Here is a 20,013-nt window from a genome sequence, read left to right as displayed (position 1 = left end):
GCGATAATCTCCTCTCCCCACGCACACACGCGTTTTCTTGGAAGAGCAATAAAGGAGAATAAAAATGTGAGTCTGGGAATGCTGGATGTTTGCTAAGGCACCGCCCCGGCGAGGCTCGCAGGGCCAAAAGGCGAGGGGAAGGATGCCCACAGCTCCGGCACATCCCGACAGGGACCTCGGCGCTGTCAGACAAAGAAACCTACCCCAGTTTAATCCACTTTGGCCTGAAAAATTGGGCAGTGGAAATGGAGTGGGTAGGGACCATGGTTTGGAAGGGGGGGGGGGGATAAGTGGAATTTTGGAAGGTTTCCTGCAAGGCTGGGTGCAGGAGGAGCTGCATCCACCCGGTGCCCTCACCAACCAACCCCCGGCTTCAGCCCATGGCATCCTTTAGGGCTGCAAACACCAAAACCTCTGCCAACACCCACATCTCCCCCCCAGGAGGGCTCTGGGCAAAAGCATCCCGGGCGCTGCACGCACACGAAGCCTCAGCGGGGAGGTATTAGTTCAGTCACACAGACCTATTGATTCAGCAGCATTAATTGGTCGTCACTGTTCAAATACCGACCTCAATTAGAGACACTTTTCCTTTTTTTCCCCCCCTCTTTCCCTCCTCCACCCCTGGTGGATCCTTACACCCTTGGCTCTGCTAGTTTAAATAGCAGAATACCTACACTGGCCTTGGGGAGACGCGGCGTTAACTGTACATTTGTATCTAATTTACAGTCAGGCTCTCCACAGCCTTAATGAGTGTGCCTCTAACGAAAAGGTGGCTGGGGGTAGGGGGGGGAAGCAGAAAAAGGTACCTACTGCAGGGGCTGTTTGCTGCCAGGCTCGGAGACGCTTGGCCGTTAAAGGGGACTTGGAGATGGCACCGCCAGCTCTGAGCTCCCGGTTTGAACAAATCCCAGATTCGGATGATGCTCAGCTGGAGCGACGGCACAGCCTTTCCCTGGGAGTCATCCCATCCACGCCATGCGCATCCCTAAGGAAGAGCGCAGCTCCGTCCCGCGCAGCCCGCCTGGCCTCCAGCCCCCCGCTAGCCAGGAACGCAGCAGCCCTTGAAGTTGCTCTAATTCTCATTATTTCCTTCCACTGATTTCCTACCCGTGGCATCCCAAGCCAAAGCCCAGGAGAGAAAACGGCCGGGATTTCAGATTTAATTAAACCTCGCTGAGCTGGCTGCAGCCCTCCTTCGAGGCCGGCGCTGATGCTGTTATCGCTGAGCCTCCCGCACACGGCGGGATGCGGTCCCCGAAGCGCTCGCGGGGACAGACGGGCCCGTGCCAACACCAAGGAGACGGAGGGGGAAACTCCTGGCCAATGCTGGCACACGGGTCCTGGCTAAAGTCCATGGCTTGTGGCTAATTCCCATCCCAGAAGCACCACACACTTGTCAAGGTAAGCAGCCCAATATTTGAAGACTTTACCCCAATTCCCTAATTTTTTTTTTATTTTTTTTTTATTTTTTTTTTACCAGCTCACTGATGGCTGAACAGAGCCCCGGGATCTTCAGCCCAGTGCCAAAACCACATTGGAAACTGAAGACTTCATTAGGTCGCAGAGGGAGAGGCAGGCTGTGCTCCCCTGGGGTCCAAAATAAACCCAAGGAAAGCTTTTCCCTGGTCTCCGATGCTAAAGGAGGGGAGCAGGGTGCTGTGGGCACCCATAGGGACCCCCCAGCTCCAGCAACAGCTCCATGCAGGAGTAACGATCTCCCCAGCAGAGGCAGGAGCACCCAGTAAAGCCACCCAAAATTCCAGGTTAATTCTCCACCTAGGGACAACCGGTGCTGGGGATGGATAGTGGGGAGGTGACTGTGACAAGGACCTCCCCACGCTGGGGTCTCCTCTTTGCTTGGGGTACAGCGAGCTGTCTACACAAGGTTTCCAGGGTGCAAAGCCAGCGGGAAGCAGAGACACGCAAATAAGTCAGATGCTTTTAATCCTGACTTTAAATCAAGTATTTTGCACCCCCTCACCAGCCATCCCAACCAGTTCCAGCAGAATCTGGAAGAGAAGTAGAGGACACCTCAAAAGAGAACTAAACTCCCTCAGTTTGCACCCAAAACCGCTGGGCTGGTAGAGGAGGAGCAGGGAAAGCATGCCTTGTCCCCGGGGAGAGGCAGAGCGCCAGCAAACCCCAGGCTCGGTGTCTGGCCGGTCTCGGCACGCTGGCTAACCAGCCGGCACAGCATCACTTCTCACACCCACCCGTTTCCAGTCCTGCCTTAAAAGATGAGCTGGAAATCCCAGTCTCCAGCCACCGTCAGCCCCGCTGGCCACAGCGGCTCAGGCTGATGGGGTTATACTGGTGCGTTACCTGGACACCAAATCGCCTTTTGCCATTTATTGCAGATATCCAATTATTTTTTTCCCCCTGAACTCTAAACCATTAAGTGTCCAACGCAAGCAGCAGAGCGGAGACAGCAGAGCACTCTGGACCGATCGCATCGCAACTGCCTTTCACAGGGCGAGACGCGCAGTGGAATTTTGGGGCGAGGAGAGGGATTTCCCATCGGGATGGAGCCGGGAAGGAGGGAAAGCAGCTGCCAGTGCCCCGAGAGTCCCAGTGCCTCAATGAGCAGGCAAAAACAGGCACATCGCAACTGCAGAGGTGGCTCTTTCCTGCCAGTCCAAATGGCCAGAAGAGCTTTGGGACGGAGGTTTCCCATGGTTTTAAAGCCCATCCATCGCTGCACCAATTTCACGCCTGACCAGGACAGACCCACGACCCAAACTGTCCACCAGGAACCACCTCTCCCACAGCACCAGCCCCACTCTCGGCCAGCGTTTATCTTCCCGCAACAGATAAGCCACAGGTAAAACTTCCCAAAAGCCTCGACCGTTTCGAAGTCCCCCGGTCCCACCCGACAAGCGCTTGAGCAAAATCAAAGCCGAAGCCCTCCGGAAAGCCGGCAGGACTCGGACACTGCTGAACGTGTTACCGAACCGCACCTCCCAGCCCCCTGCACACCCAGCACCAGCCAGGAGGAGGAAAAGAAATAAGGGAGAAAAGGGTGGCCTGAAAGTTCACCAAAAAAAAAAAAAAATTAGCTAGCTCAGTTCACAGCCTTTTAGGGAAAAAAAAAAAAAAAACACAACAAAAAAAAAAAAACACACAAAACCCCAAAACCGTAAACCTTCCCAAAGCAATCCCATTCACTTGCAGGAGTGTTTACAGAAACCAGAGATACTCCTAAGCGTCTGTGCAATATGTTTTTAATGGTAGGTCTGCAACGGCGGGGGCGGGGGGAAAAAGGGCTGAAATGCATTTGCAAGAAACGCTTCAACAGCTCCAGATAAGTGAATTCCTAAAAATTTTCAGCCCGATAGTGGATAGGCTCAGGAAACGGCCGCATTTGCCCAAGCGATTCAGCGCGAATGCTGCGCCCAGCACCTGGGTGCAACTTGACGCCCACCACGTTTCACAAGAGCCGGGGCTGCTCTGAGCCCGCACGGCCCCACCGTGCCACGGCGTAACCCCGGCAGACCCCCCCGCACCCGACAGCTACAAATCCTAATTAACCCGTAACAGCTGGGGCTAGTTAACGAGGCGCTGAGCAAGCCATGGCGGGGCTGCGCGGGGAGCCGGTGCACGTCCCGCTGCCTCCTCCTTGCTGGATGCTGCCCATCGAGGAGCGACATTCCCAGCCTCTACACCTTATTTTAGCAGCTTGGAAACCCCCAGCCTGGGAGGCTGAGGACGAGGTGACCCCGGACACAGCGAGGAAAACCAGCCTGCGGGTGCCTGGAAATATCCTACTGTGAAACCACGTTGCCTGCGGCGAGGTAGTTTCCAGCCCTCCAGCCCCCAGCACCTCTTCTTTCTCTCCCCCTTCAGCAACCAAACAGCCCGTCGGACGATTAATTCAAATCATTTTTCCCCAAGACCTGGTGCCCTCGTGAGAAAAAGGGAAAAAAATAAATAAATAAAAATAAACAAACAGAAACCCGGGCAGCACGCACGGTCCCCGTCTTCATCAGCCTGGGAACATCCCGCTGGGCTGCACCCCCGGGTCACGTTCCAAGCCCGATTCCCGCAAAGCCCCCGGCATCCTGCAGCCCCTCCCAGGTCCCCCCCCCCCACCCTACAGCGGTGGGTTCACCTCGGGATAAACCCCCCCACCCCACCCCCCCCAGAGCGGAGATTTAACACAGCGATGCTAAAAAACTACCCGGCCCGTTTCCATGGGTACGTGAGGCACATGTTGCTATGTGATGTTCGGCCCGTTACCATGGAGACGGCGGGGATGTCACCACGCAGGGCTTATTAGTTGCCATGGCTATTAAAAGGCGCTTGTCCTCTGGGGACCTCAAAAGACCAGGGCCACCAGCTTCCCCTGCGCCTCTCTCTGGGGTCCCACCAGCTCCGTGGGAGGCTGGTGGGGACCTGGCCGTGACTGTCCCCAGGATCGGGCAGGTCCCTGAGACCGCGGTGATGGGCATGTCCGAGCTGGGATAAAGAGAGAGCCCAGCCCCACGTTTTCCCCACAGAGGGCTACGTCACCCCCCAGGCCACCGCGTGCCCCAGCCTGTGGGGCGACTTACTCATACCTGAGCAGAGCACCCCAGAAAGGGGGATTTATTGGTGGGGTTACAGTTGGCAGAGACCCTAACCCTCAGCACACGAGGTGGAGACGCCGAATGGCCCAGTCACCATCTGCCCTCTGAACCCCCTTACACCTCCCATCGGCACAGCAGGGAGGATACACCTTTGCCCCGCTTCGGGGATGACTGTATGGCCACAACCACGCGCCACCAGGCAGAAACACACGGACTCAGCCCTTACGGACCAGGCAGCGCCGCAAAACAAACATAAGAGCATCGTCCGCCCCAAGGTCCTGCGGACAGCAGTAACCTGGACTTCCACATGGGGAACTGAAGCTTAAAAAAAAAAAATTTAAAAAATCAGATCCTGTGGCTAGGGTTTCTGGAATTAGATGCCCTGCTTTGCTGGGGGGTGACAGATTTTTGGTTTACCCCCGCACGTGGTTTGTGCGGCTCCAGCCATGCCGGCAATGTGAGTGAGTCCGACCCTGAAGAAGGTGCGGAGCAGAGCAGGCTCCCGAGGAACCACCCGAGACCACGGAGGTGCTCGGTCACTCCCTAAGGACCAGCGCAGCATCTGACATCTCCACGGCCAGATTTTCAGCCCTTCCCTCCCTCCTCCTCCTCCTGCCTTCCTCAGCCTGCTGCAAAACAGCCACACGGCGCAGTACAGCCCCTGCCTGCTGGTTCCAAAGCCCGTTCCTCTGAGCGCGGAGACCTCCTCGCTCCCGTCTCCAGCCCCTGCAGACACCTGGGCTACCAGCCCCCAGGACTCCCAGCCTCATCCCACTCCCAGCATCTCCCGAGTGCGGCTTCACAGCCCGGCTCAGATGACAGCCCTGAACCTGCCGCTCCGTCTTCTCTCTAATTGCACTCCAGGAGGGGAAAGAGTGATGAAGAAAGTTGTAGCTTTTATTTCTTTTTATTTTTCCCTCCCTTTAGACAAGCCCAGGCCCCCACTGCAGAGCTCCTGTGCTGCCCGGCCAGGATCACATCTGAACCCATCTCTATCCGATCGCAAACCACTCCCCCAACAAGCTCAAAGTGGGTTTTTATGCCGCCATATAAGCCCCTATGGAAAATACTTACATGCTTTATTAAATAAATTAAAGGTATTATTTTCTCATCATTTTGTTGGATTTTCTAGGAAGGATATAATTTTTCACTTAACTCCACTGGACAAAAAAAAACCCCACAACTGAAAACCTATAGAAAGGTATATTACCCCGTAGTGGAAAATTAGATTCCTCCTACACAATACTATAGGATGATTTAAATATAACATATAGGAATATAACACATTATTAAATTGTATAGTATCTTTCTAGAAAGACCTACAGTATAGGAGTTTAAAAATTACTCCCCAAACCTATTATGTTTCAATCTAGCCCAGCTGGTTTCCTTTCTATTACAGGCTGCAAGACTTTTCCTGAAAGGTTAAGGTTTTAATTGCGCTTTGAAACGCTGCCGCAATCGCGCTCCGAGAACAGCTCCGAACTCCTCTGGATGTGACAAACCCAAGCGGGAAACTCCCAGCCTTGGTACGGGAGGGACGCGGGGAGGGATGCGATCCCAATCTCTCTCGCAGTCAAAAAATACCTTTCTTGGCAGAGGGGAGAGGTCCCAGCCGGGTCCCAGCCCTTGGCTTCATAGGCACAAAGCCACTCTGGATTTCAGTTTAACCGGTCCCACCCCTCTCCCAGCACGCGCTACCCCAAATATTAAGGGGGGGTTCAAACAGTTATCGGTGCCCCAGCATCGTGCACCCATCCTCTGCAAAAAAAAAAAATAAAAAAAAAAAAAAAGGGTTAGGGATAAAAGTTGCCTTTTGTTGTTGCCATAGAGACTCTCCGAGCTCGGCACAGAAACCCCAAATCTTGTCAAAAATGAAAGAATTTAAGATTTTAATCAGCGAGAAATGCATGGGAGGCCAGGAGCATCACTGCACATCTTTGCCTTAAGTGTCTCTGCCTTCAGATGCATTCACCCCTTGTTTAATAGCACTCTAAGAGCCGGCCGGGAGCGGGGATGGAAAGAGAGAGGAACGACAGCAATGAAAGCCCCATCCGCTTTCGAGTATTTTCTCTCCCCGCCAAAGCAGCCTCTTGCCGGTCAGGCTGATTTCTGGACCAACAACCCACCGGCCAAGCTGTTTGTGTTCCCGTTTCCTTCATCTGCTGCCAGAAAGAGAGAATAAAATTCAACAATACGAGCTAGGCAAAATATTTCCCGGAACCACTGCTATTTCTCCCATAAACTTCACCTCGCAGCCAGTGCGGCCAGCGGCGGGGGGAGGAAAAAAAAAAAAATAAAAAAAGAAAATCCCAACTTCTAGCACCACAAGATGTTTTTGTGACCGTCTCGAATTTGCTTTTTTTTCTGCCGCATCCTCCACATTTACTCCTGACCCGGCTTCCACCGTGACCACAAATCAAACACCATGGGATAAACTCACTGCTCCGGCATTTTCACTGCTTGGCAGAGCCCTGGCTCCGGCCGTGGCCCCCGGCTAAGACAAACACTGCCGGGAGCATGCTCCAGTGGCCACTTTTCCGCTCTGCCAGCCCAGGCGGCACGCTGTGGCGTGCTGAGGTGGCCGTAGAAGCACATTTTACCACCATTTGAGACTTGCGGTGAGTTTGGGAGGGGACGGCATCCGCCAGCAGCTCGGGGATGGGGCAGCGGTTTCACCAAGGCAGCGAGATGCTGGGGATAACCAAAGCCGCAGCCTCGGAGAAAAGCCTCCGGTGCCAAGTGGTGTTGTGTTTCGTGCCTGAGGATACAAAGTTTGAGGAATACCAAAAACAAGGAACTTCAAAAAGGAGCGGTGTTGGCCCGGGGAATATTGTTGTATGAGCTCAGCCTCCTCGGAGCGATGGAAAAAATCACGCGCCGACCCCGGAGGGATGGTGGGAGGACTCGGGGTCGGGGTGGGGGGGGCACCAAGCTGAGACACGAGCCACCAGCATCCACCCATGGGACCCCGAGGGGACACGGGGGACACACAGGCACCTGTGGCAGGACCCTGCAAGAGGGGGCGTTCCCACACACACCCCAGCACGGTGAACCCGGCTCCCCGGGCTGCTCCGCAACCCCAAACCAGGGGAAGGTCCCAGACGCGGGGGCTCAGGCAGGTGCCCCCACAAGCCTATGGCACGCTTCCGTAGAGGCGAGCCCGCTGTCGGCTTGCAGCCCGGGCAGGCTGAGGTGTCTCTCCAAAACTTGCCACCACCACCACCAAGTCCCCGTCCGCTTGGCGTCTCAGCCAGCCCCTCGCCTTTACCTGTTCCTGCACTCCCAGATACCCACCAGGATGAAGGTTTATCTGCTTTCCGCCCACCTCATCCCTCCCAGCGCTGGGGGATGCATCCACACCACCATCAGCTCCTCTGGAAGCCAAGAACGGAGCCAGGACCTGGGCTGGCAAGGAGCGCGCTGTGGGGGAGAGGGTGCAGATGAGGAGTTACAGGCTAAAAGAGCCACTCCAGCACCAACTGATCTTCAGAAACAAGACGACTTTGGCTTGAAGAGCACTGGGAAAGGATATTTGTGACTCCTTTCCGTACCTCTACTCTTCTTCCATTGCAAAAGCAGGTCTCACCACCCACTGCCATGCTCCGGGCTGTGCTCAGCCCACGGTGGGTATGTGTATAGGTATGCACGCACACACACACAGTGTGCAACCCTACAGCTGCCCTGGAGTCCCCTGGATGCTCCCAGGGCCGCTGCCACACTCAGGGCAAGGGCTCTGCTCAGGGACCCCCCCTTTTTGCTCCGGAGTAAAGCAGCCAGGCACCCATGGGTACAGCCAAGCACCCACATGGCCTTGAGATACAGGGTTGAGACCGAGGGTATCACCTCCTGTCCCCAGATAAAGGCTGGGGACCACTCCAAATAGGATGCGCCAAACGCAGGGAAAAGGCTCCCGAGTGCCCCGGACCCCCCCGGCCCTCCCCATCCCCCCTGAGCAGCTCCCTCGCCTGCTTTCTCTCTTGCTGTGCCTGTGTGTGGGTGTATTTGGAAACGAGATCTTTCCAGCTGAACTGCAAAATGAAATGCAGAGATCACAACTCCTCGAATAGCTTCATCGCGCGCGCACACACACACACCCCCCCCGCAACCTCCATCCTGCCCCCGATGCAAAACCCAGGCAATAGTAAAAAAAAAAATTTAAAAAAGAAAATCAGAAGTGGAAAAATCAAGGTATTCAGCAGATGAAAGGAGGGGATTTGGGGGAGGGGAGGAGGCACAACAAAGTGCTTTCGGTGCATCCTTTTGTCCCCCGATTCACCACCAGATTTGCAGCTTTACCGCCACTTGTCCAGCCCTCTGCGCTCCCGGAGCCGCGACAGCCCGGTTTCACGGGGCTACGAGAAAAGAGAAAACAAAACCCAGCAAAAAGCCAAGCCCAAAACCCAGCTGCGAGATACGAACATCCGCTGCTGGAGGAGCCAGAGCCCATTTACTGAGACGAAGGAAGATGCGTCTCCACCCCTGCTGTAGGTACCCCGCACTGGCCTCGGGCTCCTCCGCTGTTTTCCAGCCTGGTAAAAAGACAGGATTCCCCTGTGCTGCTGCCACGAGCAGTTTATGAAGAAGAAGGGGCTTTGATTTACCCACAGTGGTGGAAACTCCTCCCGCGGTGGCTGGAGGGGACGGGGAGAGCCCAGGGAAGGGACTGCGGGAGGGGACACGACGTGCTCCATCCTAAGGGATGGGCTGGCAGGGTAAAACAGAAGCATCCGACCAAATACCCTCCCCGTAGCAATGCCTCACCCAGGCGAGGGGACACACCAGGGCCCGGAGCAATGGGCCAAGAGCAGGGGTGGCTCCGAGCACTGCTCTCCTGGCCCAGGGACTTCTCTAACGTGGGCTGTGCCGGAGAACGGGGTCAACGCGCACCGCCGTAAGGAGAGTCAAGAAGGCAGTGAGATATCCCCTACGCGAAACGGAGCCCAAGAGGTGGGAAGGAAACGTCTGCCTTAGCTAGAGGAAGGACAGACTGCCATGGCTCAGCCGCCCAGGGATGTCCCAGCACCGGCTCCAGCCTCGCAAGGGGACCACGACACCTCGTCCTGCCCCACGCCTTCCCCAAACCATGAGTTTCGCAAGCTGCTGACCCCATGTGCCCCCACATACGTGTGGGTACAACAGGCCCAGGACACCAAGAAGCCCACCCACCCGGGCACGGGGCATGCTGAGCCACGAAAAGCCCTGTGCTAGCCCCACAGCGGCATTGCTGGGGTACCACGGCTCGCCATCGCATCCAGCGGGTCATCCAAACCGGAGCATCCGCACAGGGTTGATCTCATTTCTGAAAGGGAAGATCTCATTCCTCTCCCCATGCTCACAGATAGCCCTGGCCCAGGGGGTTGGGTATATCAGCTGAGACCCCGTTATCTCACCAAGCCATCCTCAACCCCCAAACAACTGCCACAGGGGGACAAAATCCCAGGCATAGGGGGAAAAAGGGAGTGGACGAGAGCACGAGGCTGCAGCTGTGATCCATCCCAACTCCGGAGCCGAGGAGCTTCACCCGCGCCTCTCCCCCGAGCGGAATCGGGCTCCGCGCCCTCCAGCGCCGAGCCGGCCTGAGGATTACAAACAATAAAGCGATTTATGCGAGGCAGAGGCCTTCAAGATTTATGCCGTACGCTCCCAGCAAAGTGCAAACACATTCCCCTCCGCACGTGGCCGGGTCCTTTGTCAGAGGAATTTGGATTTTTGACCTCAGAAGTCAGGATGAGTCTCTGAAGGAGCATCAGAGACAGACCTGCACTGTGACCCCGAGCAGATTATGGTCTCGGGGGTATATCCTGAGACATATTTATGGTCCTCCAAAGCAAGATAAGTCAATAACCACATACAGTAGCAGTTACAAGTCAGATATTAATTTAATTCCTCTCCTCCCTGTCTGCCCAAATAAGCATTAATTCAACGGAGCATCCAGGCCCCGTTATTTATCATTACTGGGGTTTCTGGTTTCTCCCGTTAAGGTAGAATCGCTACAGCCAGGCTATCTAGATACAATGGATCCCGAATTAAAGATACTCGGCATCCGACACAGGCAGGGAGACCACCAGCCCGGACCCGTGCTCCATGCTATTAGCAGCTAACGCTGCTGCGGAGGCTGGTTAAAGCGCAGCCCATCAAATGCACTTGAAAGCCTTATTCAACCCACAGCAGAAGGAACGTTTTATTCCTACGGACCCCGGGGCTGAGTGGGAGCAGAGACATGCACTCCCCCCCACCAGCAGGATCCGGCCCACGGGGCTGTGCCCCCCCCGAAGGCAGTGCTCCCCGCCACCCCCCGGAGCCGGCTTTTTCCCTAGTCTAGTCTCAACCCAGAGCTAAAAATGAACCTTATTCATGATTAACATCTATATTTGCATAGCGTGGCTGGCAGCTTAACACCAAATAAATGTTTTGGCAGAGGGAGTCGCAGGCATGGGGGCGAGCCCTGCCCTCCAGAAGGGAGCTTCAGCCTCGCCATGGGTTAACGAGCGCTTTCTAATTGAATTAACAAATCATTAACAAGTCCCATTCGCCATCTGGGCAGGGGAGGGCTCTGCCTTGGGCTGCTGGGGCCACCAGCATCTCGGGAGCACGCAGAGGCGAGGCAGTCAATAACGCCTTAGGAGGAGTGAGCGCTAAACCTGACCTGATTAAATTATGAATCACAGGAAATCCTGAAGGCATAAACCACCCCCCACCCCAGGGGGGGAGTCGGGCTGCCAAGGTGCGTGAATCCCCGTGAATCCCCTCGCTCAGCTCCGCCGGCTGCAGGTTTGCCTTCAGCCCCGGGGTGAGGGAGCATCTCAAGGCCAGTTCGGGGGACGCACTGGGGAAAATCTCTTGGAAGAGACCCAAATTAGAGGTAAATATATAAGGATGCTTTGCATCAGGAACCCGGTAAGCGTGGGGCTAGCGTATGGATTACAGTAAATAAATCCCCTTTTCATTATAAGCTTGTCTGCGCCAAGCTCCCACCAGCTCTCGCCCATCACCTGCTTTAGCATTTTGTTCCCATTTTCAGCCCCCTCCTGCCCTCACTCCAGGGTTTTGCATCCCGACAGAGGGAGAGAGAAAGCAGGGAGGTCACAAGCAATGAAAAAAAAAAAACAAAAAAACCCAAATCCAAACAACAGCCAGTCCCTTCCGCCTAGGAAACACGTTAAAAATCCCGACCAAAACCACGTTTCAGGCACCGGAGCCAAACCGATAGATAATTTCCATCCACTTGTGACTAACCGGTGAACTTCTGAGGGTTGAATCACGGGCACGTCCCGGTCCCACACACGTGGGACCTGCCGGGCCGTGCCGCACCTCGGGCGCACGGTGCCGCTCCTGGCACCCCGGCAGCCCCTTTCCCGGCAGGCGGTAACCAAGCGCCATGGCAGAGCATGGCGGAGATCGAGCCCGAAAAGTTTTCCCTCAGCCAATGTTCAGGCTGAAATATGCGCTTTTTCCATCTGCTCGAAGCCTCTTTGCTGGGGCTTTGGTAGGAAGCAGATGTGAGAGCATCCCAAAGCACGATCGGTCGTTACTCACTCCGTTATATAAAACCATGAGAATTTCCTTTTTTTTTTTTTTTCCCCCTCCTCATTTCTTAGCCAGATTCCTGGGTGAGAGGCCAAGGCTGGCGAAAGCCAAAGCCAGACAAACCCAGGTTGGGGGAAACCTCCTCGTGCATCACCAACCAAAGGGAATATTTCACATCTAGGTCGCTCAGCCGAGAGCCAAGGCGCCGGGGAAGGGAAAGCCACGATCTGGCCTCGTAACAAACCCAGAAACACTTAGGCCTCCTAATTAACGAGGAAATTCAACCCCCTCCAAACCACAGCAAAGCTTCAAAGCCCTCCCAACCTGACTCCGGATGCTCCTTCCCCGGTTCCCCGCAGACGGCCCCGCGCCCCCGGACCCTCCTCCCCATCGGCAGCGGCCAGCAAAGCCGCCGGGGGCAAAGGCTCCCCGGTGCTCCTCTTCCAAGGAAAACTGATTTCACGATCCAAATGAAAAAAAAAAAAAGAAAAAAAAAAAAAGAGCCATCAGGGGAGGTTCATTTTGGCCAAAGGTTTTGCTCCCTTCCAGCAAAACAGTAGAAAAAATAAAAAGGAGAGCCGAGACCTGGGCAGGGAACTTGGGGCAATGAAAAACTTGGTCTTTTCTGCACAGTGGAGGGGAAAAAAAAAAAAAAGTGAAACAGTTTAAAGTAAAAATGGGAAAGAAGCATTTTTCAGCACGCCAAAACATCTGCAGGGGGTGTGGGGGGAGAAGAAAGCAGAAAGTTTTCTATGCATCATAAAATCCTGGGCATTTCCAGACCGGCTCTAACACCCGGCGCTACTGAACGGGGGAGAGAGCACGAAAACCGACCGAGTCAAGAGCAGCGAGTCTGCCCGGATCGGCTGGGAGACCCAGATCGGCCGGGAGACCCATTGACCCCATGGATGAGCGGTGGCTGGGGTGGTCCGGCCACATCCCGAATTCCCGCCTGCCCGGCTGAGCCCCCCAGTGCTGGGCTCGAGGGGGTGGGAAGAGGCTGGTCCCCTCCCAGCCTCGGCTCCTGGCCCCAAATGAAAAGCAGGTCTCTGGAGACGGCCCCCGCCTGGGAGTCCTTGTTCCGGATTTCCTACAAGGAGCCGAAGCAGAGGTGTCCCCGAGGAGAGCGGGGTCCCCGGGCAGGACGGGGCCACCCCTCCCGACCGGGGCTCCCCGCGCCGGGATGACATAACCATGAACTGCATGAGGCCGAGCCTTTTGTCTGCGCGCCGGGAGAGAGGGAGGGAAAGCAAGAAAGGAAGAAAGAAAGAAAACTTCTGGAAGTCATTACGGTTCCTCTGCTCCAGTCTCCTTTTTGGCAGACAGCTTCCCTCTCCCCTTCCCCCCCACCTCCCCCCCCAACCAGCCTGCTTCAAAATGCCAGCCTATGATTTTTAAATGAGAAAAAGCTGCGTGCTGTACTCCAGCGCTTGGATAAACTCCTACACAAACTTCCAGATGTGACACAACAGCCTGGAAGAGGGAATTCACAGAAGAATCTCCTTAAAAAACACACACGAGAGGAGGGAGCAAAGGAAGCGCCCGGCTGCCGGCGGGGCCGGGCGATGGATGGGTCCAGAGATCCCCGGTGAGATGCGGTGCATTACCTAGATTAGGATCGACCGGCTCCTGGCTCTGCTGGGATGGATGCCCAGCTCCGGGAGGTGAACACCACCCACCGCTCTCATGGAGCTCGCTCCCAAAGGATTTGCAGTTATTTTTCCCCTGGGAGGAGGGAAATAACCACCCCACCTTCCTCCTGCCCTTGCTAAAAGGCGATGGGTCCTGCTTCTCGCCAGGATCCTCGCACGGGAGCCGGCGTGAGCCCAGGGATGTGCCAGCACCTGCCCTGGGGAGCAGCAGGATGCTCCATCCTGGCCGGGACGGGGCGGGATCCGAGGGGCGGCAGGAGCCCCCCACAGCCTGGCAAGTCGTGTTTCTCATCTCCCCGCAAGGAGCTGGGGAAGAGGCACGGAGCCGGCCAAGGCTCGGCCGCAGCAGGAGCATTTCCCGCTGCCCAGGGAGGGACGGGAAGTGCCAGACGGTGAACCAGGTCATGGGAGAGAAACAAGTCCAGGTGCCCTGGGACGGATCAGATGCAGGTGAAGCAAACGGATTCTGACTCCTTTGCCAGGTTTTTAAATCAAAACAAGACCCCTTTCAGGTCCAGCCTCCCAAAACGAAGCACTTTCCTTTGTTAAACCCAAAAGTGACGCCAAACAGATGCACTGAATTCTAAAGGACACTACGTGTGCTCTCCCCTCAGCACACACCCTTTCGATACGAAAAAAGTTATATTTGTAACCCTGTGCTACAGCTGAACCCTTCAAGCAGCAGCGCATGCAGCACCTGGCTCTCCCCGCGAGCTGGCACAGCCGAGGAGGGGGCACGGACCCCGAGCCCCCACCGAGGTGCCGGGGGCTCCGCTCGCCCCGTGGCCGCACTGCTGCCATCCCCCCGGGAGGGAGCCCTTCGGGAGGCACCCCCGGGGGTTGGGGAGCCCAAACCGCAGCACAGCTCGGGGGGTTCGGTCCTCGTCCCCACCACGCAGGAGGCTCCTTGTTCCAGTGCAGCCAGATACTCCGTGCCCCTCCAGGAGAGCCAGATCCGGCCAAGCCGACGCGGAGTGGTGCCGATGTGGAGCGGTGCTGGCACACAGACCCACAGGACTTGGGGCGAGCTCAGCAGGCGAGGGCTGACCTTCCGCCATGTGCCGAGCCCTGGCATGGCAGCTCCAGCCATCCCACCAGCCAGCCCAGCGCAGACCTCAGCTATGTCTTGGCGTGAAGCCCCGAGGGCTCCAGGCCGGCTCCTGGAGGCTACCGGCCATCTGCAGCTCCACTGACTTCCAGGGGGAGCTGGGGGCACCCAGCAGCTCCCCGGGATGGAGCCTTTGATCATCCACCTCCTGCTAACGACAAGCGAGCGGAGCCGTGCAAGGTGGCTGCTGGAAGAGCCCTCTGGGTTTTATGGCCGACCGAAGGCAGGGCCGGTTGCCGTGACCGTATCAAGATGTGTTTCTTTCCAAAAGCCATTTTCAAAACCCAAATCCCAGGGACCCTGCACCAGAGCGGCCAGGCAAGACAGGAGCGCTCCCTCCCAGTGCCACCCAAACCTCCCCTCCCCAGCGCGGGCATTCCCAGAGCTGCCCTTTATCCTCCGAACCAGGAGGAAAAGATGGGATTTCAACCAATTTGGGGGCATCTCCCCAGAATGGCACCTTTCAGCTGCTTTTTTCATCCCCTCCGTCACCGGTGCGCTGCTCACCAGGCAGCTCCGCAGACAGCGTGCGGGGGAAGAGGCAGATTTCAGTACTACAATAGAGATCACAGGCCCTTTCAGTTACACTGCTATTTTCCTATTCAGAGCTCTTAACACCAAGCAGTAGCATCCTCCCCACTTTCTCCATCCCCGCTCTTCAATCACTCCACGACTCTCAAGAAATAGCCCCGTTTCTTGTCTCTGATCAGAGGAGCGGCCTGGCGCGGACCCTGCTACAGCCTTTCATCCTCCCAGCCTTCACCGTGCTTTTATTTTATAAGTGAAAGTCAAGTAACCAGCTTGTCGCCTCTTTTCTCCCCCCCAGAGACAGACGCTTCTCCCTGCTCGGCCTCGCCAGCGCGCACACCAGGACACCCCGCCTGTCACCACAGCCCTTCCCAGCCCGGCAATCCAGCGCCGTCACCATTAAACATGTCCCACCCACGTCCCTGCTCCTTCCCTGTTGACCCAGGCGATCCTCACCCGGGGCAGAGCCTTTCGTCCCAGAGCCACTGGGAAAGCGCGCGTGGGAAACCAGGCTCATCCCCCGGTGGTCCTCCCAGCACCCAGAGAGGTTTTTGCTCAAAGATCACGGCGGAGCAGAGAGGGAGAACAGCTTGGCCGGGCTGATACAGTTTTAGGGTTAAACCCCCACAATTTGAGGCTCTGGAGTGTTTTCTGGATCAGGACAAACTTCACGATCCCTTTCTAGCCCTCAGGGAGAGGAGGAGCAGGAGAGCAGCACAGGTCTCCCCATCTCTGCTCCAGACAGCAAGGGACAAACCCCCCTGGCCCAGGCAGAGGATGCTCTGAATGGAAACACTATAAGAGCCCAACAAATCATCTCCGCAGGATTTTGCATCCTTGCTGGACACTCGGCACATCAACCATCTCCCTCCTCCTAACCCCGCATCCCAGTGACACGGGCTCCTTGGAGAAGGCTGGAGAGCAGCATCCCAGGAGCTCCCGCTGCATCCCGGCGGCAGGAGCTGCCCTTGGCGGGTGCAGGAACAGCTCCAGCGTCTCCTCCCGGCAGCCCCTCGACAGCAAAGTTTATCAGCCAGGTTAGCGCACCGCAAACCCACTTTGCCGAGCCCGCAAGCCGTGCATCTCCACGGGCACGGCTCAAACGGGAGCTCTCCCATCCCATTTCTGCACAGGCAGCCAGCCTCACCCATGGAAAGGTAAAAAAAAAAAAAAAAAAAAAAAATCACCCATGAGACTGGCAGAAGCCAACAAAAGCCCCAAATCCCCCAGGGCTGGGGCAGGATTCTCCAGCCAAGTGCTGGCACCCCTCTCCAGGGCAGCTGGTGGCAACAAAGACTTTCCAGTGATGTGATTATACATTTTCAGCACCCAGACACGATTCCTAGAAGACTACAGCCCGAGAAGAGCCACTTTTCTGTCCCACCACGCCAAAGGGGAAAAAACAAAAGTAATAAATACAAACAAGCAACAGCACTCAGGCTGCAGAGAGCCAAAGGGACGAGGAAGATGCTGCTCTGCTTAATGGCCCGGCGAGCGACGGGACACAGCATGGGTCCAGCCACTGCCTTCCTCTCATCCGCCGGCTGAACCGCCTTTTTGGTGTTGTTTTTAAAGAAACTCCCCCAATTCTGGGTCAGCGACCCTGAAAACAAACAGCCGCACGCTGACGCATGACTCCGAGACCCGCAGCATCGTCCCCCGTTGCCCCCAGCAAGCGCCTTTCCCTGCCCGTGATGAGGGAAAAAAAAAATCAGCAACAAGGAAAATCCCAGCTTGCGGGGCTGCACCTAATGCCCGTCCCCTGCTCGCAGGTGCCCACAATACCACTGATTTTCCAAGGACAAAAGTTAATCTGCTTGTATTTGCAGCCACAAAGGAGAAAATCGATCTCAAGCCATTATTGGGGTGGGGGATTTTCCTGACAACAACTAAAACCATGCAGGTGTTAACACCTGCTTCAAAACAGCATCATTAGGAAGGAAAGGGGGGAAAAAAAAAAAAAAAAAAAGAGAGACTTGAAAATATATTTAAATCAGCAATCATAAATAACGTTAGTTACAGTAGGCAAGAAGAACACACTGACTTGCAGGCTGTCATTTATATTTCTTCCCAAAACAGAAGGCTTCACAAAGTTGCAAGATTTCCTAAGATGCTTAAATAAACGCTACTTTGAATTGCTTAGCTGGTGTGAAAGATTTGGGGGGGGAAACTGCTGGGAGTAGTCATGACTGGGAAGAGAAACCTTGTTTTTCCCCTCCTGGGGGACATTTTAGGGAAGAAGGCAGCCGGTTTATCAGCTAAATTATTGCTGAAGCTCAAGTAAAACAATATTCACAACTCTGGCAGACCCTCGCCGTTCTTCCCGGGCACGCTGACCTCAGCCGAGATGCAATTCCTAACAGTTCCCGCACACCAGGAGCGGAGGAGGACTCGCGGAGGATATTCTGGCACTCTATACCATGTAACATGTCCTCCCCGCTACCGCACAGCCTCTCCCGCTCCAGATGTGGGTTTGCTGCCCATACGTCCTCGCCTGCCTTTTGCACAGGCAGAGCGGCGCGGAGCCGGCAACTTCCCATTCCACCGGGCAGCGGCTGCCTCTCCCACACCAGCCCCTGCTGGAAGCCACATCGCTTCGCTTTATTTCATTTCGGGTTTTTTGTTTCTGCAAATAATAAATGGAACCGGAGTTCAGGGATGGTAAAACACTTGCGATGCTACAAACCGTGTGCTGGTTGCAACTCAACTCCAAGGGAGGCTTTGAAGACACTGAAACCGTGGCAAGAAACAATTTTTCTATTGTCTTTTCTATTTCTTTTATTCCTCCCCCCCCCCCCTTCTTTTGAAAGCTTAAACTTGACTCAAGCGGCTTGGACACAGAGCCTGTGCCGGAGCAGACAGGGAGTCTGGAAGGAGACCAGACGCCTTTGCGGGGTCACGGCTCACCCCAGGACCTGGCGAGCAGCAGCCCTTGGGCCAATGCCTGCCCCGGGGACCGTGATCCCTGCCTTGCCTGCACCCCTCCTGGCAAGGAGCATCCCCAAGGGGACTGCAGAGAGCGGGCCCTTCAGCCGGCCTCACACACCGTGAATTATTTCGGGACCCTGGAACCAGGCAGCAAATCAACACAATTCCCCCCAGCACCACTGCCTCCCCGCAGATTGCGCCCACCTTAAAACTCTCTGGGAAGGGACCGGGGAGGCTAAAATGGGCAAAAAACGGGATCAGGGAGGAAGAACAGTTCCGCAAGGGGGGCAGAGTGGGGTTAGGGTCCCTCGGTGTGCCGGGGGGAGCAGGGACACCGGCCGATCCCCGGGGGAGGAAAGGCCGTGGAGCAGCGTGGCAGAGCCCGCGGGAGCCGGGGCATCGCGGCAGGGCAGCCCCGGCCCCGCACCCCGGGGGGGAGCACCGAGCCCCCCGCAACAGCCCGCAAAACTTCCCGGCCGAGCACCACTCGAGTGCCCCCCACCACCACCACCCTGAGGACAGAAGGTGACGGGTCCTCCCAATCTGTCCCCATCACCCGGCGGGCTCCAGCCGGGAGGCGCCCCCCGCCCTGCCCGCCGCTCCGGGGGTGGGAGGAGGGGGGGGGGGCCGCGGGGCTTACCTCGCCGCCGGCACCTGCAAAGGATACGGGTTACAGACCAGCCGGAGGCACCAGCTCCGCGGCCGGCTCTCCTGGCTCAGGTAGAAGAAGACGACGGGAGCCAGCGCCGGGTAGGGCAGCGCCTCCGCCTCCGAGTCGCCGCTGCCCGCCTCCCTGTCCCCCGGCCCCGGGCGGCCCCCGGCCCCGGACAGGTCATTAAGGCGGATGAAAGTCTTTGCTCTGCCCGGTTCCGGCTCCTCCTCGGCCGCTCGCGGTCCATCCTCTTCCATCCTCCGGCCGGCGGCCCCGGGGGGAGCCGGGGCGACGCGGGGCGAGCCGGGGGGCGCCTAGAGGGGCGCGGCCATGGCGGGGCCGGGGGGCTGGGGGCTGCGGCGGGGCGGCTTCAGCGCCGGGGTGGCATGGCCGGGCGAGCCGCTGCCTCGCCCCCCACCGGGGCCAGGGCCGGGCCGCCCCCCTCGCCCTGCCCTGCCGTCTGCGGGCTCCGTAGCTCCTCCTCGCCGTAGCCTCCGGGGGCCCGAGCCGGGCGAGCCGCGGGCAGGGAGGAGGCGGCGGGGCGGCCCCCGCTGCCGGTGCTGGCCCCCCACCCGCGGGGGCGGGCCGCCCTACCACCTCTGCCTGCCCCCTCCGCACCCCAACATCTGCCCGGGGCGGGGAGGGGCGGGGGGGGGGCGTGCTGCCCGGGGACGGGCGGCGGAGGATGCTCCCGCGGGCGGCCGCGCCGAGCCGAGCGCTCCGCACAGCTGGATCCCTCACTCCAACTTCAAGTCCCGGCTCCTCCTCCCCTGGCCGCCAATGGGGGCTCGCCCCCGGCCCCTCCGCGCCTCCCCATTGGCTGCGGCGGATGTCCGTCCCGGCAGCACAGCTGGACGGCCAGCGCGGTGCCCCGGCGGGGCTGGACGGGGCGCACCCTCCCGGCGCTGCCCGGCTGGAGGTCGGGCCCGGTCACCCCCCGCCCTGGGGGGGGTGGTGGGGGGGGTTGATGATGGAGGGCGGGGGGGGGACCTGCAGCGCCGAGCGATGGTGGCGGGGGTGGGGTAGAGGGGGGGGGAGCGCTGCGTTAGACGG

At 57.4% G+C, this 20,013-nt stretch overlaps 1 protein-coding gene across 20 annotated transcripts in view; it reads right to left on the bottom strand.

The window, feature by feature from the left end:
* Window positions 1–19,693, bottom strand: part of CACNA1G (calcium voltage-gated channel subunit alpha1 G) — a 154,771-nt gene extending 135,078 nt beyond the window's left edge. For all 20 annotated transcript variants that reach the window (XM_074608085.1, XM_074608089.1, XM_074608092.1 and 17 more), the window contains exon 1: window positions 18,976–19,693. In XM_074608085.1, the coding sequence (XP_074464186.1) occupies window positions 18,976–19,217 (242 nt within the window). In that variant the 5' untranslated portion in view covers window positions 19,218–19,693. The remainder of the gene's footprint in view (window positions 1–18,975) is intronic.
* Window positions 19,694–20,013: the final 320 nt, after the last annotated feature.

This window comes from Larus michahellis, chromosome 14 (assembly GCF_964199755.1).
Source record: "Larus michahellis chromosome 14, bLarMic1.1, whole genome shotgun sequence".
Classification (NCBI taxonomy): domain Eukaryota; kingdom Metazoa; phylum Chordata; class Aves; order Charadriiformes; family Laridae; genus Larus; species Larus michahellis.
Note: the sequence above shows the minus strand (reverse complement) of the source record. Positions and strands in the feature narration are given on the sequence as shown.